The sequence below is a fragment of the Octodon degus genome, unplaced genomic scaffold (genome assembly GCF_000260255.1).
Source record: "Octodon degus isolate 3935 unplaced genomic scaffold, OctDeg1.0 scaffold00020, whole genome shotgun sequence".
Taxonomy (NCBI): domain Eukaryota; kingdom Metazoa; phylum Chordata; class Mammalia; order Rodentia; family Octodontidae; genus Octodon; species Octodon degus.
In genome coordinates, this window is record NW_004524596.1 from 11,894,487 (window position 1) to 11,922,320 (window position 27,834).

The 27,834-nt window shown below is 41.1% G+C and overlaps 1 protein-coding gene across 1 annotated transcript in view; it reads left to right on the forward strand.

The window, feature by feature from the left end:
- Window positions 1-27,834, forward strand: part of Mta3 (metastasis associated 1 family member 3) — a 158,792-nt gene that overhangs the window by 67,453 nt on the left and 63,505 nt on the right. The window contains 4 exon segments of the mRNA XM_023711233.1: window positions 1,376-1,439; window positions 4,095-4,212; window positions 18,278-18,380; window positions 22,632-22,731. Of these exon segments, the coding sequence (XP_023567001.1) occupies window positions 1,376-1,439; window positions 4,095-4,212; window positions 18,278-18,380; window positions 22,632-22,731 (385 nt within the window).

Below are 27,834 nucleotides of genomic sequence, written 5' to 3' on the forward strand. Positions count from 1 at the left end.
GCAAAGCACAGGGACCACGGTTCGATCCCCCAGCACCACATGCCAGCCAGCCCCGCCCCCTGGTGGGCTGAGCTGGCCACACACAGACACACACACACACACACACAGACACACACACACACAAATAATAAATAAAATTTTTAAAAAATAAAAAATAAATAAAACCTACTTAAAATTTAAACACAAGGAACTACTACACAACAAGGAATAAAACAAAGGTCTACAAATGCATGGACCTTGAGGCAGTATTTACCTCTGATCAGAGCTTTGGGTGTGATTCCACAAATGACAAGCTATTTCAAAACAGCTTAGACTTTGGAAAGAACTATAGTTACCCAGGTAAGAGGACTTAGTACAAGTACTTTCAAAATTATTCTCACTAGCTTGAAAAATTCATTATAGCTCCGATTTTAGCAAGAGAATTCTGACAAATTACTTGGGTTTTCAACACTGGCCAGGACTGTAGCCCAGCAGCAGTAACACTGGCTTGCCAGTGACAATGCCCTGCTCATCTAACACTAAAAGAAAAGCACCTAAATAGTCATGTCATTCAATTTTATATATATATATGAGTCAGGGTCTTGCTGTGTAGTTTAGATTGGCCTTGAACACACTGTGTATCTCAGTCTGGCCTAGAACTCAAAGCGATCCACCTGCCTCAGCCTCCCCAGTGCTGGGATCACAGGCATACATTACCACATCTGGCTGAAATTTGAGTACTATCTTGATGCCAGTTTGTATGGTGATGTCTTTGTCTGAGGATTCCATATATAAGATTACTTGATAATACTTTGTGGGGAGCAGTCTTGGAAATTGAGCCCAGGGGTCACTGATCCACATTTTCAGCCCTTCCATATATATATTTATTTATTATTTTTTTCTTTTTTCTTTTCTTTTTTTTTTTTTTTTTTTTTCCTTTTCTTTCCAGAACTGGCCTTGCTATACTGCCCAGGCCAAGTTTAAGTTGAGATCTTCTGCTTTAGCCTTCCAAGTAACTGGAATTATGTGCATCCAGCCTCACATGGCTTTTGTATCACCTATGCATGGATTCAGAAAGTTAGTTGGAACGTCTCATTGTCCTCCTCCTTTGATTAGGAATCAACCTGTCAAGTGCATGTGCTGGGGGTTTATTGCTTACCTGCACTCGTTCTCCAGGCTGGGGTCTTTGTAAGTGCCTTCAGAGAAGGCTTTGTTTCACAGATAACCAAATACCCAGCAGGGTTATAAAGCAGGTCTATGTAGTCTAAGTGTGTACATGTAGGTACATTTCTAATTGTCATCTAGTCTTTTACCCGACAATTTGAATATCCTCAACATTTTGTGTGTGTCTTGTTAAGGTAAGCAATCTCATTATTCATATTTTTCCTTTCAACAGGGGAAAATGCAGCGTTGCCCTTTTGAATGAGACAGAATCGGTGTTGTCATATCTTGACAAAGAGGTAATTCACAGTTATCCTTACTTAGTGGGTTTTTTTCCTGTTACTGAAGCTCATACCTATTTTCTTCTGTACTAAGTATTACTGTGCTGTTATGAAAGTGTTACAATAAAGGTGTAATGATTAGAATGTGTTCTGGGAATTGTGTTTTCCTAGCTAAAAGTAAAACTTTTCCATTTACCAATTAAAGGTTTTATGAACTATAGCACGTGATTTAGATGAATACTTTTGGCTTCATGAAGTAAATGCTTTATTGTTATGCTTGTTCTCTCCACCCTCCCCCCTTTTGGGGAGCACCGGGGAACAAAGTCAGGACCTTGCTCTTGCCAAGCACGTGCTTTTGCCACTGAAGTATTTCCCTGCCCCTCTCCATCCCCCTCTACAAGTATCGGACCCATGGATATTCCATGATTGAGCTGTATCTATAGATACCATTTTATTTTGAGATAGGGTCTTACAGAGTTGCCCATTGTGGTCTCAAGTGACTTATGATTTTGTTACTTCAGCTTCCCAAGTGGGATGCAGCTATGGGTCACTGTAACCAGTTTTCATTAAAAAAAAAAAAAAATATATATATATATATATATATATATTTTTTTTTTTCCCCTTTATTTGCATATGCTTGTAATTCCATCATTTGGGAGTGTGAGATAGGAGGATTACAGTGAGTTTGAGACCAGCCTGGACTACACAGCAAGACCTTGTCTCAAAAAAGAAACCAATCTGTGTGTGTCTGCCTTTGCAGGAGGGACGATAAAGCAAAGGGAAAGCTTTCAGCAACATTTTTTATTCAAATTGGAAAGCACTTTGTGTGATTTGGTTTTGCTATACAGTTTAGTACACGACCATCCGTGTGAGATCTGTCTTTTTTTCTTAGTTATATTACTGAGATTGGCATATTTGGCATTAGAAACCTGAAGAATACATTTTTAATCTTTGATTTTGTCTTGTAAGTGTATGTTTTTAAAATTTGCACATTACCTATAATCTCAGCACTCAGGAAGCCTGGCACAGGAGGATCACAGTTTTGAGCCTGGCCCAGGCTCCGTAGCACGTAAGCTAGACTCTTAAGTCTAGGAAAAGGCCAGCATGTGGGTCTTTGTGAAGGTCCTTGGCCCTGCCCCCAAAGAGACCCTTCCTTCGCTTTTTGTAACTTCTGTGGTAAACTGAATACAACCAAGAATGTACTTGACCTAATAGTAATAGTTTTATTTCATTTTTGTATAGATTATGGCAAGGCAAGTCCCCTCTTTAGTATCAGCTTAATAAATTTTACAGATTAAAAGTGACCTGACTTGCCTCTGCTTTAAAATCTGATAGTGAGCCAGTGGTAACATCTTGAGTTCCTGACTAATAATTTTTGTTGCTTGTATCATCAAAGTAAAACAGCAAAAAAACCTCAGACAAACAACCAACCAAACGCTGAGTACATAGGAGAGTTGTATTTGTGCCTATTTTTTTCTCCTTAGTATTTTAAGCTATGCACAAATGTTACATTTTGGTTTCCTTTTTAACAGTTGCTTAATCTTTTCTCCTGACAGTGACCCGTTGTTAAAATGTAGTAGTTTCTCATTGGTTGGAATACCTTTTCAGTCCTTTCCTTAGTGCAGTAGGGAAACCTAACAGGAGAGAGATTTTTATAGTTTTTGGCTTGCGTGGCTGGCCCTGGTGACTTGCTGATGGCAGGGAGGGGCCCTTCTGAGTAGGACGCAGAGTTTTGTAGTAGATGGTTTCTGGGTTGTAACAGGAAACAGAAGATAGGACTTTCTTGGTTTATATCCCTGTGGCTCTGCAGAGTCCTTGGAAGCATGGTGGCCAGGTCATTTTTACCTAAGAGGTCAGGGCGGCCAGGGCACTTGGGGCTTTCAAGGGATCATTGGAGTGTATGAGGTGTGTGCCTGGTTGTGTTTGTGTTTGTGTACACACGTGTGTGCTTCAAAATGGAAAGGACTTCAATCAGAGTTCTTAACCTCCTACAGTGATACAGGTGGACTCCCTTGTAAGTTTAACTCTTACATTGTAAATGTGTTATAAGTGTGCCTCTACAATTTTTAAATAAAATGTGCGAGGGACATTTTAAGAATAAAAATGCCTGGTATCCATAAAGGCATGCCTCCCTGACATTTGGGGTGGATTTTATTGGTTTGGATATACAGTACTTGATTTTAGGGGTTTTATCTTGGAGTAGTTTAACTTTGTTAGCTATTCAAAATTCTTAGAGCAGTTAATGATTTTCTTTCGAACTAAAAACACATAGTAAAACTTTATAGTCTTTTATTTGAAGCTATTTCTGCTTTTCTTAACACTATTTTACATGACAGTAATGCCATATGCTTCTTAAAGATTTATGAAGTTATTTGCCACTCTGAAGTGTATGTTTTTTTTTTAAACATTTATTGTGTGTGTGTGTGTGTGTGTGTGTGTGTGTGTGTATGGCCAGCTCAGCTCACCAGGGGGTGGGGCTGGCTGGCATGTGGTGCTGGGGGATCGAACCGCAGTCCCTGTACTTTAGCCAAGCTTGTTCCAAGTAGGTGCTTCAGACCACTGAGCCATCTCGCCAGCCCTGAAGTGTATGTTTTTGTTATTGTGACAGTGACTATTGCTTTATAGGAAGTAGAAGGAATTGTTTACGTAGGTATTTTCTGTCCTTTTTTCTAGGATGCATTTTTCTACTCCTTGGTCTATGACCCCTCAGTGAAAACATTATTAGCTGACAAAGGTGAAATCCGAGTGGGCCCTCGATACCAAGCGGACATTCCAGACATGCTCCTGGACGGTATGTCTTCCTTGGCTCGTGAGTCCCGTGAAAACCCATGTCTTGAAACTCAAAAATGAGTCTTGTCCTTACATAATGCTTAAAAGTTTAAAGTTTTTATAATTTAGAAACATAATAAATAGCCATAGAAAAATTTCATCTGATCGCTTATTCATGTGACGTCCTATTCTTTTTTTGTTTGTTTGTTTTTTTATTCTCTTTTTTTCATCTCAGTCTTAAAATGACTTCTTCAGAGAAACTTCCTATTCTTATGGCTGTATTTTAAAGTACAGCTTTAAGATTATGTTGAACTTGTGTTTTAATGTAATAGGCTTGCCCCCTGAGATTCTGAACTATTGAAGTCATGTGTCCCGGGTGGTTGTGGAGTCTCAAGAACACTGAGATTTTGGTGGAGATTTTCCTGTCCTGGGTAGTATGTATACCAGAAGAATTTAAAGGTTTGCATTTTCAAAGCAGATCTTCCTAGTGAGACCTAGTTTTCTTTTTCACACTTGAACCACACACTAAAATCTTTATTTTTTAACTCTTAACACTGCTGGTCACGGAGGCACATGCATGTGATCTCAGTTGGGAGGATGAGGTGGGAGGAGTGAAACATGGCGGACAACCTGCACAACTTAGTGAGACCTTGCTTCAGAAATAAAGTGTAGGAAAGGTGTGGCTCAGTGCAGAGGCCTTGGGTGTGGTCCCTAGTACTAGCAAACCCAACAACACAGTCATTGAGAACAGAGCGCCATCTTGTCCTCTGAACCACTCCTACGAAGACAACAGTATGCACTATATTAATTATTGTACCTGCCCTACTAACCTGTTTTGAAATAGTTTCATTGCTGTTTTATCTTTTTTCCTCATTAAAATGAATAAAAAAGTAAATTAATTTAAAAAAACACCAGGGAAGGCAGTGTATTCCATAGGCAGTGGGTGGCCGCCGTTCCTGCATGCTGACCCACTATTTAATTACTGTGAATGTTCAGAATGTTCCTTCCTTCACACTCTGGCTTACAGGCCATGTAACGCCATCCTTGTGCAGCAGTGCTGCATGTGTTGTGCTCTACAGCTGCTGCTTTTTGCCTTTAAATGTGCACTTGCCATCTTCCCTTGAGTTGAGAGGCTTCACGGTGACTTCAGTGATTGCTCTTGTGTCGCCTTAGCAGACCATTAATTTCCTTCTACTCTCCCCATGATAGGCGTTTACATTTTTATATTACAAATTATTCTGGCAGATAATGTATACATATATTTGTGAAGCAGGGGTAGTTTTCAGTGTAACTCCCTGGAAGCGGATGGTGCAGCCTTTCCTGTGATGCTGGAGAAGGACGCCAGTGCCCTGTGCCCTGCAGGCCGCATCCTGCACTGAGCCGTGCCCTGCAGTGTGTTAGATTTGCTGTGCGCTTGCGCTCTCCCCTTGTCTCCCATTGTTCATTTTTCTTTTTTCCGTTCTTGTTTTATGTTTTAATTTTTAAAGGTTGTGATTGTGCCTGCTTAAGGTTTTTTTTTTTTTAAGCTCTTTTGGGAATTTCTCATACCTGTCCTTCTTGGTTGGCTTGTTTTTTTTTATTGGCAAGGACCTTTAACTAGTAAAGGCATTTGTTTTTTCCTTTGTCCAACAGTATTTCCAAGTATTCTTTCCCTCTTTGTTACTTGATTTTCAAAAATGTTTAATACTTTTAAATTTGCTTATTTTTTTGCCACACAAAACTATGTTGTTTAGCTTTTTCCTGAAAGACTTTAATGATTTGTGTTAGACACAGCAGCCTCCACTTTTATATCTGATTATTTTGAAATATGCACTCTTGCATAGATTCTCCTGTCTCTTTTTTTCAGTTGTTGAAAATGGAAGCTGGAAAGTTAAATCAGTAAATACTCAGGAGAAAGCTGGGCATGGTGGTGCATACCTGTAATCCCAGCACTCAGGAGGCTGAGGCAGAAGGATTGTTATGAGTTTGAGACTAGCCTGGGCTACAAAGTGAGCTCAGGGGAGCCTGAACTGCATAGCAAAACCCTGTCTCAAAAAGACCCCCCCCCAAAAAAAAAAAACCCAAACCAGAAAATAACAACAACAACAAAAAACCTCCAAAGCCCCTCCTCAGGAGAGATTTGATGAAGCAGAGGGTATTTCGGTACCCACCAGTACTTGGTGGGCGAGTGAGGCGCTTGTGTATCACGTTAAGTTACACACTGCTGTATTCTGAGCTCAGGCACCCTCCGGGTAAGTCAGTAATGGTGAAGGGTGGGGTCCTCCTTTCTGTGTTCAGTGATTTTCTCGGTTTTTAAAACAATAGTCTGTTTGCAGTGGATCTGCTTATTAGAGGTTTAAAGATTGCTTGTTGACCTCCTGATCTGTGCAAGTCACCTGGTCCCACAGAAGTAGATTTGGAGATTTGTGTTTCTTAGTGTTGTTATGCTTAAAACATTGTACCTGAAAGGTTACTAATTTTTACTTCATTTAAACACTTAGCTTTTATTTTTTTATTTTATTTTTTTTTTCTGTCTGATCACAGCATTTATTTATTTATTTTTTAATATTTATTTATTTATTTATTTATTTATTGTGTGTGTGTGGCCAGCTCAGCCCACTAGGGGGCGGGGCTGGCTGGCATGTGGCACTGGGGGATTGAACCCAGGTCCCTGTGCTTTGTTTAGCTTAGCTTGTTCTAAGTAGGTGCTTTAGACCACTGAGCCATCTCACCAGCCCTTAGCTTTTATTTTTATTTTTTCTATGTTTTTAGTACAGGATCTACAGGGTATCACCACATAGATCAGACTCATAGTGATCAACCTGTTTTCAGCCTCCCAAGTGCTAGGATTACAGGTGTGCACCACCATGCCTAGTCTCAGTGGGGCAGCACCGCAGGCCAGGGGATTGAACTCCCGGCCCCTGCATCTGCCTAAAAAGGCACCTTAATCCACTGAGCTATTTGGCTAGCCCTTAAATAAATTTTTAAAGCACTGTGCATAGTGCTAGAGTGTGTGTCTTTTTCCATAATGAATCCTTGTACACTTACACATACAACTAGAAAATATGTTTCTAGATATAAAATTGCTAAGTCATAGGCTCATATGTTTTCAGTTTTACTGAAAATGCCAAATGGTCTTCTTTCTTTTTATAATTTATTTATGTATTTGGTACAGGCTCTCACTATGCAGCTTAGACTCACAGTGATCCTCCTATCTCAGCCTCCTCAGTGCTGGGATTGCAGGTGTGTACCACCATGCCCAGTTTCGGGGCTGGCATGGAGGGTGTGGAGTTCTGGGACTGGCACGGCATGTGATACCGGGAATCAAACTTGGGTCCTTGAGCTTGCCAGGCAGGCACTTAGACTGCCAAGCTATCTCCCCAGCCAGCAAATTGTACACGGATATTTTCCTTAATCAGTTTTTTATACCCAGTAAATACTTTTTTCATGTACACTTCTGGAGGTATTTGACAAACCATATTACCCTGGATAATTCAGAAAGTCCATCTGATGGAGCCGGGGAGATGGCTCAGTGGAATAAGCACTTCCCTGGCAAGCGCAAGGGCCTGAGTTCAATCCCCGGTTCTGAAAAAAAAAAAAAGAAAGTCCATCTGTCTACATGGATTTATACTGTCCATCCTGATTTCCCCAAGAAGCCTTTGGGTACTTCTGAATTGTGAGCTCTTCTTTTCACTTCTGAGGCCATGTCATTCATGAAATCTTTTGTACTTTTTTTTTTTTTTTTTTTGATGTATTTGGTTGTTACAGAGTCTTACTATGCAGCTCAGTGTCATAGTGATCCTCTTGCTTTCGCCCTCAGTGCTGGGATTATAGGCGTGTACCACTATGCGCAGACTCTGGCTGGCTCAGCCCTTCCTAGGGCTGGGGCTGGGCATGTGGTGCCAGGATCAAACCTTGGTCCCTGCGCTTGCCTAAGCAGGTGCCTTAGTCCACTGAGCTATCTCACCAGCCCCTTTTGTATTCTTTTTATCACTTGATTTTTTAATAGTGAGCTGCCTGAACTATTGATGTGTGTTCTCTGGAGACTGAGCATAAGCCTAGGCACGTGGCAAGCTTGCAGTTCTGCAGTCCTCATAAAGGACCTGGAGTTTCTGAAATTTATTTTGTAGGTGATATCACTCTTTTAACAGTTTATGACTTGTTAGAAAATATGACTATATATTTGGTAATATAATAGATCTTACACTTGGTTAATAAGTGCACATTTCTTTTTTTTTATTGTTTTTTTATTTTTGTGGTAGCAGGGATCAAACTCTGGACCTTGCGCATGCCAGGCAGGAGTTTATGCCACCACGTTTACTTTTTCAGTGTATTTAGTACAGGGTCTACAGGGTCTCCCTGTACATTGGACTTTTAGTGATCCTCCTGTTTTCAGCCTTCCAAAGACTGAGATTACAGGCCTGCATGTGCCACCACGCCCAGTCTCAATCGATGTCTCAGAGCACCCTGGGGGCAGAGCTGGCATGGCACGACACAGTCGAACCCTGGTCCCTTTGCCATTTAAGATACAGTTTCTTCCACTACTCCTCTGTATATGAGCTGTTTATTCAGGCAGTAGAATGCATTCTTTTTTTGTTTTTCTGTTTTTTTGTTTTAAATGTATTTGGTACAGGGTCTTACTAGGCAGCTTGGACTCATAGTGATCCTCCTGTTTTCAGCCTCCCGGGTGCTGGGATTACAGGCATGTGCTACCATCCCTGACTTGGTGGCAGACTCAGCACCTGGGGTTGGGGCTGGCAAGGCATATGGTGCCGGGGATCGAACCTCAGTCCCTGGGCTTGCCCTAGTCCATTGAGCTATCTTTCCCACCCTAGAATGCTTTCTTTAAGTGTGATAGTGTACAGCACAACTTTAAGTAAAACATGAAGAGTAAGATGGTTATAGACCGGGGGCTGGGGTACAGGCTTGGGGGGCGGACCCAGAGAGAGCCGCCAGTGCTGGTCTGTGCTGCACCTCCACACTCCCAGGTGCACTGCACAGCTGGTGCACAGTGGGCCTGTGTCCCTGGGTAAGCTAGCATGACAGAAGGTCTTCATTGCACTCTGTTGTTTTTCTATATTTTTTATTTTTATTTATTTATTTATTTTTTTTGTGGAACCGGGGATTGAACTCAGGCCTTTGTGCTTGCCAATCTGTATTTTTTAATCGTAAAATTTATTTTACTCTTAACGTAATATATGGCAGAAATTACAGCTATAGTGGAAGCAAAAAGTAGTACTCCCTCATATCAGCCCTTTTTACCTGCTGTTGGCCAGTGTTATTAATGTGATATGTTCTAGACCATGAGAGCTTTACATGCACAACATTCCTGTCATTGTGTGATAGATTCTAATTTACCTTTTATATGTTTTATGGTAGAGCAAGTTTTCCTCATTATGAATCTTTAAAAGTTCCTGGGAAAGAAACTTATCTAAAAAGTTTTTTCCTAAGTGTTTATTATTGCCTTGTGAGTTTCGTCCCTTCAGATTTCATTAGGATTATAATTGTGTTGGGTGATTGTATTCATATTAGAATACTGAGCCAGACAGATGTCATCTAGTTGGGAGATCTATGCATGGTTCCAGTATCCTGTGGGCGCCTTGGCTTCCCTTTGCTGTTCCATCAGAGGTGGCTGCAATGCTGCCTCTGAAGAGCAGCCCTTGCTACAGCTCTGACTGCTCAGTGTTTCCTTACCTGTTGCTGCTTATCTTCCCAGTGAACTTCATCATCTGTTTTACTAGCACAGGGAAGGGGTTGTTTTTTTGCTGCTTCAGGCCAGGTCTGGGGCAGCTTATGGAGCTGGTAAGTGAACCGTGGTCCTATGCACCTGACTGCATTTACCTAAGCAGCGCTTTAAACAACTGAACTAGGGGCTAGGGAGATGGCTTAGTAGAATAAGCACTTCCCTGGCAAGTGCAAGGGCCTGAGTTCAATCCCCAGTTCAAAAAAAAAAACTGAGTTATCTGGCAAAGCCCCTCTTTGACTAGCTAGCACTAGGGAAAAGCGACCCCTGCTTCATACCGTTGCTGTGGTCGTAGGTAACTTGTAAATTAATCTGGGGGAAACAGACAAATATCTTGATGATGTTAAAGAGCCCTAATCAAGTTCAGTCCCCAGTACCACACACACAAAAAGAAAAGTCCTAACCAAAAGCGAGTTTCCTTTTCTTCAGGGCTACTTTGGAATATTGTGGGAGTGAGAGTTCTTTTTAAAAATACACTTTTAGTCATATAGGTTTTATATATTTCTTGTTAAGTTTATTTTTAAGTTTATAACTTTTTGGCTTTATTTGTGCACATTCATATTTTAACAAAGAAACACATCACATTTATAGATTTTAGAGAAACGTGGTTTTTTGGGGGATTTTTTTGACACTGGAATCTAATTTAGGACCTTGTATTTATTTGCCAGGCAGCTGTGCCACTGAGCTATATCCCTGGCCCAACATGGTATATATTTTTAAAATAAAAAAGAAAGATGTCATTTTGGATTCATACCTGAAGCATTTAGGTAAGAAGCCTGTAGGATGCCCAAAGCAGTTGTTCTCTCTCACAGTCCGGCAGCCAACTAGATGCAGGGTTGAGAGTCCCCTCCCGGGTGGGTGTGCAGCTCAGAGGCAGAGTGCTTGCTGCCTTGTACAAGGGTCTAGTTAGATCCAGCCCTCAGCCCTGAGGAACAAAAACCAGACAGCCAAGACAACCCTCAAACCTCTTTTTTTCCCTATTTATTTTGGGAGAGAGGGTGAGTAGGGACATGTCTTAGTCACTTTCCTTCTTACCTGGACACAAAACTAGACACAAGTTAAAGGAGGAAAATTGCATTTTGCTTACAGTTGCAGAGGTTTCAGCTCATGGCAGGCTGGTATTCCAGGGAGGGAGGTGCAGCAGAGGGGCCTGGCAGGGGAAGCTGCTCAAGGCTTGGTGCACTGGAAGCCAACAGTGGAGGGCAGAGCGAGGCCCGGACCAGAACCCTTCCAGGCCACTCTCTGTGACCCGCCTCTTGCGGCCAGACCCACCCCCTTTCAGGAGGTTGGGGTTGAGAGAGGGCCTTGCTGTGTAGTTCAGACTGGCCTTGAATTAGCTATGTAGCCCGGCCTGGCCTTGAACTTGAAGGGATCCTGCAGCCTCAGCTTCCCAGGTCTTGGGGTTGAGGTATGTGCCACTGTGCGCTGTCCTCCACTTGTTAATGAGCCAGACACGAGCCTCCATTGTCTTGATCACCTTCCAGAAGCCTCACCTCTTGAGTGAATGAGGCTTTGGGACATCATCCAGATATAAACCCTGACGGGGTAGCAGTAGGTATCACCATTAAATGTCACTTGAGAAAAACAGATCCTGCACCACAGAAGCATGCATAGGCAGCTAATATTTGGCTGTAGGAAAGTTACCTAGTATAGAAAATATCATTTAGAGGCAGATATTTAGGACTTGCTGCAGTCTGTGCTTACTAACTTTTTGATACTCTCAAAAGGATAAATTTTACTCAGTGGCCAGATTCCAATTTGCATTGGCATGGGACGTAGAACTGGAATTAATATCTTGGGTAGGTGGTAGCAGCAGCGCTAAGCCAGAACACCATCCTGGCTGGCTCTCTTGTGAACACGTCTTGATGGATTCTGAAAGATTGTTTTGTCATTTTCTGCTTAGTGAAAAAGTCTTTTGTTGTCGTCGCTGTTGCTTTGTAGTTTGAAGATTCACTATGGCTACCCATCACCTAACTGCAGAGAGCTAGAGCTTTAAATTTGGGTAAACCACCTAGAGATTTTTCCATATAAAAAGATATCCTTTGAGGAGTTTTGAATTATATAGATATAATATTATAATTTAAAGATGGAAGTACATTTTACACATTAATGAGAAATTTAATTCTTAAGGTGTTACAGTTATTAAACTAGAATTAACTGTACATATTTGGGTAAAATGTAGCTGGTAGACTTCAACTGGATAACCTTGGGGAGTGATTTAACCCCTCTGGCTTCCCTTTTCTTCCTCTTCAGAAAGGGAGTGGCGAAGGGTAAGGTGGATCCAGCATTGTGCTGCTCACAGTGCACTGGTAGACTTTTTGTGGTCATTAGCACAGTGCTCAACGCTTGTTAGCTGTTGCTGTCACTTCTCCCCCGCCCACTCTGTCTCCTGCTACTCATTAAATGCTGCCAGTGATTGGGAATTTCAGGAGGTATCTCTGAGAAGAAGAGTGAATTAATAGATCTGCTGACATGTTCTATGAACTGGAATTTGCTCATTTATAGTTGGTAAACAAGAAAGTGTCAGTAGAGAACATAGAAATTGTGTGAGTTCACAAGAGGCTTTTCACAACAAAAGAGAAAAGGAGAGTGGTAGTTGGTTTAGTGGCTTCAAAATCTATCATTTTGTACGTGTTAAAAACCACATGAGATCAAGGAGCTGTGAAGAAATTTCCTCTAGTGTTTGAAAATGTGGGAAAAACCTCTGCACGTTGGGTCATTCTTTCATTCATTGAAACTATTTCAGGCCCTAGATCTGAGGGCAGGCAACATGAGGCCAGGGTAGAAAGTGTAAGGAGATAAAGGGTTGATTGGCCTGTCAGTGGGAATTTAATTGTGCTCATATTTTATTATAATCCTTTGAAGAACTTTGCTTTGGTTACCAATTTCCTTAATTTTTGTAAGTGGGATGGGACTGGGGATTGAGTCAAGGACCTTTCTCCTGAGCAATTCCTTATCTTCCTTTCCTTTTCTTGTCCCCTCCCTCTCTCCTACCTTTCCTTCCTCCCAGATGAGCATCTCCCAGGTGCTGGCCCAGCATCTACTTTGGTAAAATATAAATTTTCTGTGTATGCTACAGAATGTTAATAAAATTAAAAACACTACGCTGGTTGTGATGGCACATGGCTGTAACCCCAGCATTTAGGGAGGCTGAGGCGGTAGTCCTGTGACTAGAGTCCTGCCTGGACAAGGTAGTGAGATCCTGTCATGCTTCCCCCGCCAGCCCAGGCTATATATAATGAGCACAGGGCCAATCCCCCTCCCCCACTGATTTTGATGTCCACAGGCAGGGCACAGTGTAGTACAAGAAGGAATTGATTAAAAATGCTTAGATTAGAATGTTAATTTTCAACCCCAGGGCAATTTATCTCTTGGGGCATTAGACAGTGAGTAGGAATTTTTGGTTCTTGACCACTGGTGAAGGGAATGGTAGGTGAAATGCTATTGGCACCTCTGAGGAGAGACCAGGGATACCGCTAAAGGTCCTTGTAACAGCACCTGTGGTATTGGTTCTTGGGATACAGTGTTAGCTTAAATGTTCACTCTTAGACACTCCAGGGTTTTTTTTGTTGTTGTTGTTGTTGTTTTGTTTTTTTGACACTCTAGTTTGTTTCTGCAGTTAAAATCAGCTTTGTTTTGTGGTACTGGTGACTGAACCAAAGCCTTATATAGGCTCAGCAAATGCTCAGCTGAGCTATTTATTTTTATTTGATATAGGGTCTCACTATGCAGTTTGGACTCATAGTGATTGTCCTATTTTAGCCTCCCCAGTGCTGGGATTACAGGTGTGCTCCACTATACCTGGTTCGGGCTGGCATAGAGCCCAGGCTGGCACGTGGTGCTAGAGATCAAACTTGGGTCCTTGCACTTAACAGGCAAGCCCTTAGACTGCTCAACTATTTCCCTAGCCCTAGATTCTTTTTTATAGCAGTACTGGAGATCAAACACTGAACTATATTCCCAACCCTTATTTATTTATTTATTTTAGAGTTTTCATTTGTTTTTTGTGTGTGTTTTGATATAAGATCTCACTCCAGAATCTGTGCTAGCCTTGAGGTTCCCATGTAGTCCAGCCTAGGGTGGAACATACAACCTTCCTACCTCAGCCACGCATGGCTGGGATTACAAGCGTGTGTTAACTTTTCAACTCCAAAAGTAAACGTTTTCATATGTTCTCTTTTGAGACAAGTTTTCACTATACAGTTTGGTTGCCCTTGAACTCACTTTGTAGCAGAGGATGGTCTCTGAGTGCTGAGATTACAGGTGTGCTGGGATTATAGGCATGCACTGTGGCATCTGGCCTAAATTCTTTTTTTGAAACAGGCAAATGTATTTCAGGTTGGCCTTGTGCTCATTATGTAGCCTGGGCTGGCCTCAAATTCATGGTGATACTCCTGCCTCAACTTCCTGAGCGCTAGGATTATAATGTGTACTACCACACCCAACTCCAGAACCAAATTCTTATAAATTTAATATGGTGAGATACTTGTAGAGAAAGGAACTCATTAAAACATATCTTTGTGCTTCGTTTACTTAAATCATCTTTTCCTTGAATGTTTAATTTCCTTATGTAAACCTGCCTTTAATTTTATTTCTTAGTGTTTTATATTTTTATTGTCGAAATGATAATTTTTTACATTCTTATTATTCTTTGGTTTAGAATGCGTCAAGTTTGTATATTCATTTTATGATGCCATTGTGCTAATTATTTCTTTGATTCATGTCTTAATACATTGGCTAGAACTTTCAGTACAGCATTGAACAAAGACAGTGATTCAGAAACACAAGGACGCCATTTATTTCTGAATTAAATATGACATCATAAATACAGTCCTCTGGGCCGGGGAGATAGCTCAGTAGAAGGACCTGAGTTTAATCCCTGGTTCTGGAAAAAAAAAAAAAAAAAAAAAAAAAAACAGTCCTCTGATGGCCAGTACAGAGGAATTGAATTGTATTTATGACAAAGGATATTACTTGTTCAGGAAAGGGCCTCTCAGATGACAGTGTGATATTGCCTTAGTTCTTTAGTGTATGTGAATGAATGCCCTTAGGTATTTCTAGGGATATACCGAAGAAGTTCATTATCAGAATTGTCTAGAAATCTTAAAATACAGTCAGGGAAGATGTAGAACTAACATTTAAAATCATTTCTAGGTCTGATTTCTTCCAGCATCTATAAAGCAAAAATAGAAAGGAAAAGAATATCGGCTGTTTTCTCCCCCCCCCCCTTCTTAGAAATTGTCCTGATTAATCATAAATGGAACAGAGAAGTGAGATGTTTGTGCTGACTAGAGTAGATGCAACTCGAGCATGGAATTCACAGCTGCTGTCACCGGGTGCTGCTGGCTTATATAAATTATGAGTGAGTCCCTTCAAGACTTGGGCAGTTTTTCCTGCTGTGAAGAGGTGATCAGAGTGTGATAGGAGCATAATTACTTGGTGAACCCAAAATGAGATGTCATCTAATCCAGAGTACCACTGTGCCACACAGAATATGTCTGTGTTTATTTTTTATTGCTGTTGCTACTTTTGTTCTCTGGCATTATCCATATTTTTGGTGTCAGTATGAGGGCATCTAGGAGTATTTTATTGTATGCAGTGAAGACATTTAGAGTTGTCTGCTATATGCTATAGAACCTATGGATGGAATGGAAATGTATCAGTTGACCTCAAATTGAAATAGTAAATATCATCCTTACTCTTAAATTCTGGAGAATATAACAGAAGTGGCTAAATCCTCTTTTTTTTTCTCTCTGCGGTACCAGGGATTGAACTCGGGTCCTTGTGCTTGCCAGGCATGTGCTTATCCTACTGAGCTATCTCCCTGGCCTCCTAAATCCTGACTAGAACTGTGTTATCCATTATTTCAGAATATCCATCTGTCTATTTTTATGAAAAGTACATTTATTTTCTTAATCTGACTCCCCCCACCTTACCATACCCCCAGGCTTGCAACACTCTCAGCCACTGTATAATTATTTTTATCATTACTATCTTTCTTACCTTCATTATCTTATATAAAATGTATTTTTTCAAGATACAAAGAGTGTAATGGTAGACAAAGGTATGAAAATTGAAATCCTTTCGCATTTGTTAGGCCTTGCTCTCCGCTTGTGCTGTTTGCCCTTGAGTAACTGTCCACCCTGACAGCAGTGGCTGACTTGGGGGCCTGCAGATGGGGTGGGTCCGACTCTGTCTCCTCCGGGGTGAGTCCCATAGCCTGGGTTTGTCAGTCATCAGGGAATTTCTTGTAATGTCAGTCAGTATGAGGTGTCTTCTTTGGCATCACAGACACTGTGATCTGAACCAAAACAAAGCCCAGATGATTACTCCTATCAGGGAGCTCCTAGCCTAGTAGAACCAGCAGCTATAGAGCAGAATTCCTGTTGATCCACAAGTCTGTTTGCTTTCTTTCTTTTTTTCTTTTTTAATGTATTTGGTTTCAGGGTCTCACTACACAGCTCAGTTGGGATTCATAGTGATCCTCCTATTTTCAGCCTTCCCAGAGCTGAGATTACAGGTGTTGTGCCAGCATGCCTGGTCTCAGTGACTGACTCAGTGCACCCCAGTGTGGGGCCGGCACAGCATGTGATGCCAGAGATTGAACCCTGCTCCCTGCACTTGTCAGAGCAGGCCCTTACCCGCTGAGTTATCTCGCTGGCTGACCCTACAAGTGTGTTTTCAGTTACTGTCCTTTGTTGTCTGGTCAGTTCTACCCAGAATAGTTATGCCTTTTTGTGGGATGTGCTAGAACAAACCAGCCTGTGTTTTGATTCCTTGCCTTGGCTCATCTTCTGTTTGAGCACTTTCTTTCTGTTAATGCCTCTGTTGGTATAGCTCACAGAAATCTACCCTGTACAACTTCTGGGTCGCTGGGATTCCTGAATCTTTTTTCTTTGCCCTGTTGTCACTGTCACCTTTTCAGGTCCTCATTACTTCCAGGTAGAGCTTTTAGAAGAGTTTCATACTTCTGATTTCATTAGGTGTCTGCAGAGCAAATTACATATCATTGGTAAGTATAATGTTTGAGGTATTGTTTTGGTCTGGTTAACTCCCTTACTTAAAAGGCATGGTCTTGGGGCCGGGGAGATGGCTCAGTAGAATAAGCACTTCCCTGGCAAGCAAAAGGGCCTGAGTTCAATCCCTGGTTCTGCCAAAAAAAAAAAAAAAAAAAAAAAAAGCCATATCTTGTCACTGCCTCTAAATAAAACCTGTTCAGAAAATTACTACACAGTGAGTGGTATGTTTCTGCAATCCTAATTATGTGGGAAGCTGAAGCAGGGGATCATTAGTTCAAGGCCATCCTGGGCAACTTACTGAGATCCTGTCTTTTAAAACAATAAATAAATGTAAAAGAAAAGAAAACCTATGTACAATGTTCAGTGATAGGTTTAGATTCCTTGTCTCTTAGTGATTTCTTCTCATTCCCCTCCCTTATCATCCTCTAGACAAAATGTGCTGTTTTTTTCTGTCTCATTTTAATATCCCATGAGTTTGTTTATAGTTTCAATTTAAAGTTCCCCTCTTGTGCCAGTATGTTCATACCTTCCTCAGTTCTTGTTTTTCTTTCTTGGTGGTACTGAGGAATGAAACCTGGGCCTCACATGTTCTAGGCAAGTGCTATAGTGCTGAGCTACATTTCCAGCCCTTTTTATTTTACTGTATACTTTATTTTAATTTGGGGAGGGTACAAGATATCAAATTCCGGACCTTGGACTTGCCAGGCAGGTACTTATGCTGCTGAGCCATCTCCCCAGCCCGTTCAGCCCTTTTTATTTGGAGGCAGGGCCTGCCTAAGTTGCCTGGCGAGCCTTTGAACTTTGATCCTGCTATCCCAGTTTCCTGTATGTCTGGGATTACAGGAACATAGCATCATGCCACGCTCATAATCATCTGTTCTTAGTAGAAATGCTACTACCGCCTTCATCATGTTGTTTCCTAACTAGCCCAAGAGTACTTCTCTAATCTTCAGATTCTTTCAGCCACATTTATGTTTCTTTGACATGTCTTTTGTATCATTTACTCTGGTACTTAGATTTACTGTAGCTGAAGCATCTTGTGGCAGGCAGGCTTGCTACTTCATCTTCATATTCCTTTTGTGGAGTCTTCATATTCCTTTTGTGGAGCTCTGTGCATCACCACACAGGTACTCACCACATGTATGCAGATGTGAACACCATGTGGTTGGCTGGTTATGGTACCATCAATGCTCACTTTATCAGGTGTTGTATGTCTGCTGTCTGAAAGAATGTAACAAAATTATGATCATTTACTGTACGTTAGAGCATTTCTAATTCCAAGTCATCAGCTGTCTGTGATGGTGTGTCCTGTGTAACAGTATTCCATTTCCTCTGTTCTTGGGCAGGAGAATCAGATGAGAGGGAACAGTCGAAATTGGAGGTTAAAGTTTGGGATCCAAATAGCCCACTTACGGACCGACAGATTGACCAGTTTTTAGTTGTAGCACGGTGAGTATGGAATCAGTGAATCAAGAGATGTTTCTATGATATAATTTATAGGTGTATGTATTTTTTGTTCTTTGTAGTTTACCACCAGGTTCATTGTACTATTCTTTTTCTAATTATAAAAGAAAGCTTAATATCATGTATGTCACATCATTTCCTACAAATAGAATTTGTTATCAATATCAATACATTAGTTTTAAATGAAAATAGATTTCATTTTTACTGAATACCAAAAGCAACAGAAATTTTTTCACTTTATAGTGTAGACTAACTTTGCACTCACTGTGTCTCCAGGCTGGCACTTGAACTTGCAGCCATCCGCCTGCCTTAGCTTCCTGACTTGTTTCGTTGTTTTGCAATGGGGTTTCTCTGTGCAGCCAGGTTGGCCTTGAACTTGCCTTGTAGCCCAGGCTGGCTTTGAAATCATGGTCTTTTTGCTTTAACCTCCTGAAAATAGAAGTGTACAGTGATGAAATTCTGCATCTCAAATGCCATGTATTAAGTGGTTTCCTGTGCTTTGGATAGAGCTTTCCTGGACTGAATTGTACCGGTTACGTACTGAAGTGTGCCGGTTAGGCTCTCCTCACGCCTGCGTAAGACGTCTTGCCACACCTGGTGCTTTCTTCGAGCGCTTGCAGCCTTACTGACTTACTTTGTTCCCCTCTTTTCTTATCAAAATGAATGGGAATTTTATTTTTATTTTTTCAATTATAAAATAAAATAATTTTCATAGGGAAAAGTGCCACAAAGCATAAAGCAAGGGACGTATCATAATATAATGATAGATAGACTGGACAAAGCCCAGAACTGCTTCAGGAAGCCATTGATGGCAGAATTGAGGTATACGTGTATAATGGTATTTTACTATAGAGCAATTAAGTAGCAAGTAGATTAGTGCTCTGTGTAGCAAAGAGATAAATCTCAGAAGTATTGCCAGTGAAGGTATGTTCAGAATGATTTATAAACATAAAATGTGATCATGTATAAGGTTTTACATTGCGTAAAACAGTGCTTTATCATTAATGGACATGTTTATAAAACAACGTTCATGAATATTTAATCTTGGTTGTATGTATAGGGCTGTAATTAAATTGATAATTATATACTTAAAAAACGTGCCAGGACAGGATGTAGTGGCTCAAGCCTGTAGTCTCAGCACTCTGGAGGCAGAGGCAAGGATTGCTGTGTTTTCGAGGCCAGCCTGAACTTTGAGATCTTCTCCTCCCCCAGCCCCCTGTAATCAGACATGGCAAAATATTATAGTCATTAGATCTGGACAGTGGGTGCAAAGGTCTCCATCATAATATTCTGATTTTTCTAGTGAACTTTTTGATAATCCAAAGGAAAACCAGTCTTAGCCGATCCTTGGACAGCCCATTTGTAGAGACAGTTACTGTGGAGGGCTGCACCGTGCAGGTAGCCCGGAGTTCCCAGGTGAGAGGGCTGAGGTGAGAGGGAGTGAGAGGGCGTGGGCCTGGCTGCCCTGTGCCTTGGTGGGAGGAACCTGCTCGCAGAGCTTGCAGCCTGCCTAGCTCACTTCTGCCCTCAGGGCGCTTGGTTTGAGGACAAATTTAGCAACATTTTGTTTTCTGAAGATTTGGGAATAGAAACAAATTATAGGAGGAAGCCCTGGTTTAGAGACTCCAGAAAGGTTTCTGAATTAGAGATTGTTTAGGGAGAGTGAAGTTTTCAGGTTTAAGTCGCATTCTGTGTTTTTCCTTTTTGTGATTGCCAGGGATGTGTTTTCTTTTTCCTTGAAGCTAGGATGAGGGTTATAGGTTATGTATCATGTATCCCCCCCATATTTGTTTATAAAAATAATCTTACAAATGTCAGTTTTGTTTATTTTGCTTTTGGGGACAGGGTCTCATTATATAACCCACTATGTTGAATTGCCTGGAGATTCGCCTATCTCAGCCTCCCAAGTGTGGGATTATTGGCCTGTGCCAGCACCACTGATCAAGACCAACTTTTTTTTTTTTTTTTTTTTTTTGAGGTATCAGGGATTGAATTCTGGACCTTGAGCTTGCCAGGGAAGCACTTAAGCTGCTGAGCTATCTCCCTGGCCCCCTACTTTTATTTATTCGTCTGTGGTTGTTTTTTGAGATAATATCTTCTTGTGTAATTCAGGGTGGCCTTGAACTCAATATCTCCCACCAGGCTCACTATCCCAGGATAGCCTCGAGTCTCAGCAATCTTCCCATCTCAGCCTCCCAGGGCTGGGGACTGTAGGCATGTGCCACTCTGGAAAGGCCAAATTTTAAAGTGCCAAGGAGTAGTGAACCTGTGAAACAATCCACATTCTCCACCTACCTGATGGGCCTATAAACTCATTCACCTGCTTTGGCAGACTGTTGACAGATTTGTGGAATCCTTGGTTCAGAGTTCATGGCCTTTGAGTTCATGACCTCAGTCCTCAGGTTTTTCCTTAGAATCTAAATAATAATTGTTCACAGAAAGGGTTTCTTGGAAACTGCAAGTATCATCTGCAGTCGTCTTTCTTTGCTGGAAGGTTTGCAAGTAGCCAGGTTTTCTGAGCATATCTGAAACTGGAGGGTTTTTTTTGCAGTTCACTGGTGCTCTAGGAACGTAACCCTATGAATTTTGGGGATCTCCTGTACTGTTATTTAATGCACATGCCTTGAACCTCATTTTTAAAATTATGCTCACAAAAATACATCTTGGGCTGGTGAGATGGCTCAGTGGTCTAAAGCACCTACTTAGAACAAGCTTAGCAAAAAGCACAGGGACCGCGGTTCAATCCCCCAGCACCACATGCCAGCCAGCCCCGCCCCCTGGTGGGCTGAGCTGGCCACACACACACACACACACACACACACACACACACTAAATAAATAGTGCATATATCTTTGTACCAGAAGTACTGCTCGTATGCCATTGGTGGCGTCATTTGTGGAAACAGCCTATAATATTGATCAGCAGTATAGGAGGGGGTGGAAAGTGTGCACCCCAAATGCCCCACAGCAAGGAAAATGAGTGCAGCTCCATCCGACAACATGGATGACCCTGCAAACATAATGTTAAACTAAGGAAGCTGGACATTAGAAGTGGTGTCTGTATTATGTGAGAGAAAAATTTATTTTAATGTGAGTGAAATTAGTATGTGGTGTTAAGATCCAGAATACTGGTTCCTGTTGAGAGGGAAGCTGAGTAGAAATTGGGAAGGAATGGGAGGGGGTTCTGAGACTAGTTGTCTTCTGTGGCTAGACCTGGATGTTGGTGGCCTGAGGGCGCTTGCTTTGTGATTAACTATACACGGTGGTAGTTTCTTGTGTATGTTATTTAAAATGCTAAAAGTACCTCCTGATCTACCATGGGGACAATAAACAGTGAGTCTCATCTTTTTTTGCTGTGCCTGTTGAGGGTGAGGTGCAGCTCTACATTATAGGAAGGCCTAAGTTGCTATAAATGAAAATTAGCATTGTGTAAGTTCTTTTTCTTTTAAAAATGAGATTTAATAGTTTATGTATTAAATGTTCATAAGAAGGGATTGCTAGTTAGTGATACCTTACGCTAAGGGAAAAGTGTGCCTAGGGAAAAGGGAGTCACAGCTTGTAGCGATTTTGTTTTGTACCATGGATCAAACTCAGGACCTTAAGCTTGCCAGGCAGGTGCTTATGCTGCTGGGCTATCTCCCTGGCCTTCACTTGCAGTTTTTTTGATCAAATTTGATTACTGAATGATTTACTCAGTAATATTTCTAATAGATCTTCCCTTTCCTCCTTTATGTCCATACAGGTTATTTTTCTCGATTTAGTTAAAATTAACTCTACAGGTAGTAAATTGACTTGCCAATTACAGGATAATGTCCCTTCTCTGAAGTGCTTGGGACCAAAAGTGTTTCAGACCTCAAGTTTTGGAGTTTGGAATATGTGCATACACATAATTAGATACCTTGGGGATGGTTGCCACATCTAAATGAGGGAACTGCTTATGTATAGCTTATTCATGTAGGTAACTTTGCAATGTTCTCAGTAATTTTGTCCATTAAGCTAAGCTTCAGGACTTGGAGCTTTCCACTTGCTTCCTGTCAGCAAGATTTTGCTTTTGATTTTCACATTGTGATTGTTCAACCCATATCAATTCTTACAGAAAAAACCCAGTTCTCATTTGATCCTCAAGCATCCAACGAGTTGTTTTCCCTTTCTTTTTCAGTTTTTATTCAGTATCTGAAGTTATTTTTTAAGACAGAATGACAAGCTTAATGTCTCCTCTTGTGTTTGGTTTCTTCAGTGCTGTGGGGACCTTTGCACGAGCCCTCGACTGCAGCAGCTCTGTGAGGCAGCCGAGCCTGCACATGAGCGCTGCCGCTGCTTCCCGAGACATCACCTTGGTAAGATGTTTTTCAATTTTGAGGTTTTGCTTTTGCTACTTGTTTAATTTAAAAACCATTCTAGCTGGACATGGAGGCTGAGGCAGGAGGCTCGCCACAAGTTCAAGGCCAACCTCCATACATGACAAGGCCTTGTTTCCAAAAACAAAAGAGAAAGCAAACCAACCATTACAGAAATACTGTGGACTTGAGGTCTTCCTGGCTCTTAGCCCTGCTGAGTACTTGGCTGATTTTTTCGAATAATTGGTTAACTGGGTTCCTAAGTGACTATTTATTGTGGGATGAGATTAAGAAGACTGTTTCATGAAGTAGGTATAAAGGGGATTAAGGCAATTTGGGGGGCATTCAGTTCACTATTCTGACATGCCTGCCTTCAGGTTAGTGCTTGTTTCCTATTAGATATCATGTTTTACTTTTATGTCCATGCAATCACGTTTTGAAACTATTGCTGTTGTAGTTATTCTGTCGTATTTCAGTGTTTAAAATGTCAATGTGGAAAGTTGTGTGTGATTAGATCAGAAAGAGGTTCTCCTTTATTATGTGATTGCTTTGTGGGTGTGTCCTCTAGTTCTGTCTCCCTTTTCCCTGGGTGGTCAGTTAGCCCTCCTTTCCTCAGCGTGGCCTTCGCCTCTGTCAGCTGTGCTGCATATTGCCTTAGCTCATTTTTCTTTCTCTGCACTTCAAAGAAGTGTACCTGTGGGTCAGTTGAAGTTATTTATTTGGTCCCCATAACCTTTTGTAAGAGGCATGGTGGGGTCTTTGTTTTACAGAGAAAACTGAGGTTTGGTGAGGTGAAGCTCCTTGAGTGGTGCTCGGTCCATATAACAAGCAGTCTCAGTCTGTTTTCTGACAGAGTTGGGGCGCAGCAGTGGGCGTTATTACTTCACGGCTGTGCTCCAGCTTGAGGCGCTCTTTATAAAATGCTGGCAGTGAAAGTGCATACCAAAGTGCGTTCACTTTTTATACTGAGTGTGTTACATTCTGTGCATTAAGGTGTGCATTTCACACCACTGCAGACTGATGAAAGCATGAGTGGTCTGTAGCTATTATCACACATCCCTCTCTGTCCTTTCTCAAAGACTAGAATTCTTTAGTATAAAACATAGTCCTGTTTTTTCTGTTGCTATATTAATGCCAAAAGTTCAGGAGTTCCAAAATCAGTTTACATTTTAGTTATTTACAGCTGAGAGGGTTTTTCCACAGAGAAGGAGTCATCTGAGCACAGCACGTTATAGCAGTAGGCGTCCAACAGCTTTTTAAATTTCTTTAAAGTTTTTTGAAACTAGGCCTTGCACTATAGCCCAGGCTGGCCTCGAACTCTCAGCAGTCCTCCTGTCTCAGCCTCCTTAGTGTCGGGGTTACAGATCTGTGCCCTCAAGCCCAGCTGACTAACAGCTTGTCAAGGCCTCCTGCTGTAGAGGGCAGAGGGCAGAGGGGATGGCCCGACACTGCTAGGACCCTGCACCCTTTCTCGGTGGTTTGCCTGGTGGCTTTTACTGAAGAACTGCATGGGCTTGCTGACTTTTGCAATTCAACACTTGTTTAGCTAAGGAACCTTATCTTACTTGTCAAATTACCAGCAGTATTTCGGGAACAGGTAATTTGTACATCGTTAGTTCTAACTTCCCCATTTTGATGTCTGTTATGAATGCTGCTTAAATATGAATTTCAAATACTGCTAATCTATTTAAGATTTGTAATTGTTAACATTGAAGCCTTAGAGTCTTCATAGTTTTGATCTTGTTTTCTTAAAACAGAAAGTATATTTTGTACAACATGCACAGGGAGAAAAATCACCCCATCTGTAGTCCCTAGGACAGCAATATCAAATGTTTTCGAGACAAGCACCCAAACTACAACCCAAACCCCACCTATTTATTGCAAAGTCTCATTACTGTGATTAAACCAGATATTGAAGTTCTAACTAAGAAAAAACTCATACCTTTAACATCTTTTGTTATAAAAGAAAAATAACCCATGTGGTATAGATATGTCACCACTGGTCTAGAATAAAAGAAATGTTGAACTAGTACCTAGACATGCTTTGCTTAATGACAAATATACGTCCTGACAAAAGTGTATTGCTAGGCCATTTTGTTGTTAGACGACATATAGAATCACACAAACCGAGATGGCTGTGACTGAAACGTCAGGTATAGTGCCTGACTGGAGCTGCTGCAGGCTTTAACCTGTGAGTCCCATTCGGTGGTGTTGACCAGGAGGCCTACACTTCGTGGGGGGAGCAGCGGCATGAGCAGCGCAAGTGACCTGCTGTTGGACCCCAGCTTCGGGCCTGGAGAGTTGGGTGTGGGCTTTTTTTTGGCCAGGACTCTGAGCATGCAATCATTTTGGGGATACAATAAAAGAAAAAGAGGTACTTTCATCGTTTGTAGCCTTCAGGGTCTAGCATAGACTGTTGTACAGGTGATGAGCTCAAATCAGAACTGCAGTGTCAGGCCCCAGAATTTAGGCTTCCTGATGACAAGTGTGATTTCCAGAAAGGCCAGCCTGCGGTGTGCAGTAGGGTAGAATGTACATCACAGAACATCTGTAGTTCAGTACCATGTCTGTTCTTCAAAAACTTCTAAACAGCGTGTGGGAATACAACAAACCTGTAAACACGACTAGCCCTGCCTTTTGATGTAATTGACAAGGAAATGACAGAAAGATTTAAAGTGATTGAACAAACTTAAGTTTTATTTCCATGATTATCTTTCCTTGGAAACAAACCATAGTTTTTATAATAAAAATTTTCCCATTGACAATAATGTAGAAAAACTACTTTTTCTTTTAAGGGAATATTGATTTAACCAGCAATACTCAGTTAGTAAGTTTTGTAGAAATGTTGGCATTAGTCATGTACTTAATTATGTTCATTCATGAGTCCTATTCAAAGCACACATCTTTAGAGCCTTGCGGGTATTGGAAATTTTGGGGTAAATTTGTTTATTTATTTATTTGGATTTTTTGAGAGAGGGGCCAGGTTGGCCTGTAACTCCCAGCAATTCTCCTATCTCAGCTTCCTGAGTGTTGGGATTACGGGTGTGTGCTAGCATGTCTGACCCGAGGATAGTTTAGAAGACATATAGAATGTATAAATCTTTTGATTAGCAGTTTAGATACTAATATGAAATCTGGACTTCAAAGTAAACAGATAAAATGAAAATTTTTATAAAGTTAAAAATCTTATTCTCCTAAAATGTATGATGTTACTCATATTTGCAAATGGTAAAACTAGTATTAATGTCTTCTGCTTCAGCGAGCACTAGAAAGCATATAATTTTTTTCCTGCTAAATAAATCGTTACAGCCATAGCTTTTTTTCTTGGTCTGATACAGATGAGCTTGGGGTACTGCCCACGCCCAGGAGGATTGCCTGTTTTTCCATCTTTCTCTCAGATCTAAGTATGAATACGTGTTTTTTGAGGGGGATAACTACTGTCCTTTCCTAATTTTTTTGCTTGTAATTCTACACTAATACATGGAACCTCAGACAATAACTATAGATTTGAACAATGAAAAAATTTAATAACTTGTCTAGGTTTATTGTTGAGATTTGGATTTATAAACATGATATAATGATAGCATGTGGTTATAATTTCTTAAAACTTACTGTCTTCGTATTTTGGTATAATACAAAAATAGTACAGAGAATTGCTGTGATCCCTTCAATTGTATTGCCCAGTTGTTACATTTTATTGCTTGTTTCATCATCCTTTATGTCTATTGTGGAGAAGCAACAAAAGACAAAATTGCAACAAATTGCAAGGAGAGTGGCTTCCATTTACATCTCTAGAAGGTTCACCACTTCAGTCTGTAAAATAGTGATTATTCAGATAAGCTGAACCTGAGCTGGCTTTATGGCTCGGAAAGGACTGAAGAAACAGCGAAAAACAAGATACATCTCAGAAGTTACATTCCTTACATTATTAAAGAAGTTGGGGTTTCATTAAGTGCACGGGTAACTGGGCCCCTTCTGTGTGGTGACTGAATCTCCTGATCAGTTAGACTAATGACATTTGGCCCAAGTGACTCCATTTGGCCCATTGGAGTGTAGGGTACAGCTTTGCCCAAATATATATAATGGCTTCCCATAATTTTTTTTTTTTTTGGTATGGGGGATCGAACTCGGGTCTTTAAATTTGCTGGGCAGGTGCTTATGCCACTGAACTATATCCCTGTCTCTAAACTTTGACGTTATACAGAATCTGTTTGTTTTTGAGGCAGGGTCTTGCTGTGTAGTCCAGGCCAACTTTCAACTTACTATGTAGCCTAGGTTGGCCTTGAACTGGTTGTAATTCTTATGCCTCTGCCTCAGCTGGGATTTTTTTTTCCCCCAAGTGCTAGGATTATGGAGCACTATTACACCCAGTTTATTTACATATTATTGTTTCTGATCAGTTTAAGAGTACGTTTCAGTGTAGTTGTCCCTTTATCGCTATTTGTGGGGATATTTCATTTAAAAAAAGTATGGTACAGTTGTCAGAGGTTCAGGAAAATGGGCATTGTTGTGATGCCTCCTTAAAAAAAAAATTGGGGCTAGAGAGATAGCTCAGCAGTCAGTCTAAATGCCTGCCTGGCAAGCGCAAAGCCCTGAGTTAGATTCCTGGTACCATATGCTGTTCCGGCAAGCAAAACCTGGTGTGGTGGCACATGCCTGCAATCCCAGCACTGTAGAGGTTGAGATAGAAAGATCACTATGAGTCTGAGCTGTGTATCGAGACCCTGTACCAAATCAGTCTATATTTAAAAGAAAAAGTAGTTTTGTGGTTTTTTTTAATTGTTATAATAAAATTGACACAGCTTTATACTCAGGTTTACTGGCTCTCCTAGTAATGCTTTGATAGCATAAGAGAAAGAATTCTGATCTAAGATTTTCTTGTCAATAATTTAAGACATTTAGTTGCTGATTTGCCATAATCTCTTTCATTCCTGAATGTTTCCTTAGCCTTATCGTTGTAGTTCATTATTGCAGTTTTATATGTATCATTTCCTATTTCATTTTTTTAATTTATTTATTGTGTGTGTGTGTGTGTGTGTGTGTGTGTGTGTGGCCAGCTCAGCCCACCAGGGGGCGGGGCTGGCTGGCATGTGGTGCTGGGGG